We start from the raw sequence: 709 nt of genomic DNA on the forward strand, positions 1-709 counted from the left end.
ACTGTGCCCCCAGTGCCTCAACCTGGCCTTCCTGCTGTCAGATGTGATGCTGAGCTTCCTGCCTAGCATGTACCTTGTCTTCCTGGTCGTTCTGTACGAGGGGCTCCTGGGAGGTGCAGCCTACGTGAACACCTTCCACAACATCGCCCTGGAGGTCAGTGGCACCGGGAAGGGCTGTGGAACCTTAGGGGAGGCCAGGGCTGGACTTCAGCAACAAAGCCTCCCCTCTGCTCCCTGCCACAGACCAGCGATGAGCACCGAGAGTTCGCCATGGCAGCCGCCTGCATCTCTGACACCGTGGGCATCTCCCTGTCGGGTGCTGTGGCCTTGCCTCTGCACGACTTTCTCTGCCACCTCTCCTGACTCCGGCACACTGACCTTCGGATGAGTTCTGCCTGGGCCTTCCCTGCCAGGCGGAGGTGGGAAGTCGGGACCTCTCACTGCCCAGCTGGTCCTGGGGAGTTTCCTCTTGGCGTTTTCCCCTCAATAAATATTTTCATCCGTTGACTCTTTGTACAGTTTTTCTCTCCAAAAAAAGTTTCTATTATGAAAATTATACAAGCTCACTGGGATGTGTCTATGTGTACACGTACATATGTGTACACATGAGTGCCCTTGTAGTCACAGCACTCTGGGAGACTGAGGCAGGAAGAACGAGGGTCAAGCCCAGCTGGGACAATTTTAGTAACTAAGCAACACCCTGTCTCAA

The 709-nt window shown here is 55.1% G+C and overlaps 1 protein-coding gene across 1 annotated transcript; it reads left to right on the forward strand.

The window, feature by feature from the left end:
* Window positions 1-4: 4 nt before the first annotated feature.
* LOC104874513 (battenin) lies at window positions 5-500 on the forward strand (the record flags this gene model as incomplete). Its single annotated transcript, XM_010641917.2, has 2 exons — window positions 5-154; window positions 244-500. Coding segments are annotated over 2 exons (270 nt in total), but the record flags the coding sequence as incomplete, so codon positions are not given.
* Between the last annotated feature and the right edge of the window lie 209 nt (window positions 501-709).

The sequence above is a fragment of the Fukomys damarensis genome, unplaced genomic scaffold (assembly GCF_012274545.1).
Source record: "Fukomys damarensis isolate Sample0158 unplaced genomic scaffold, DMR_v1.0_HiC HiC_scaffold_8541, whole genome shotgun sequence".
NCBI classification, from domain to species: Eukaryota; Metazoa; Chordata; class Mammalia; order Rodentia; family Bathyergidae; genus Fukomys; species Fukomys damarensis.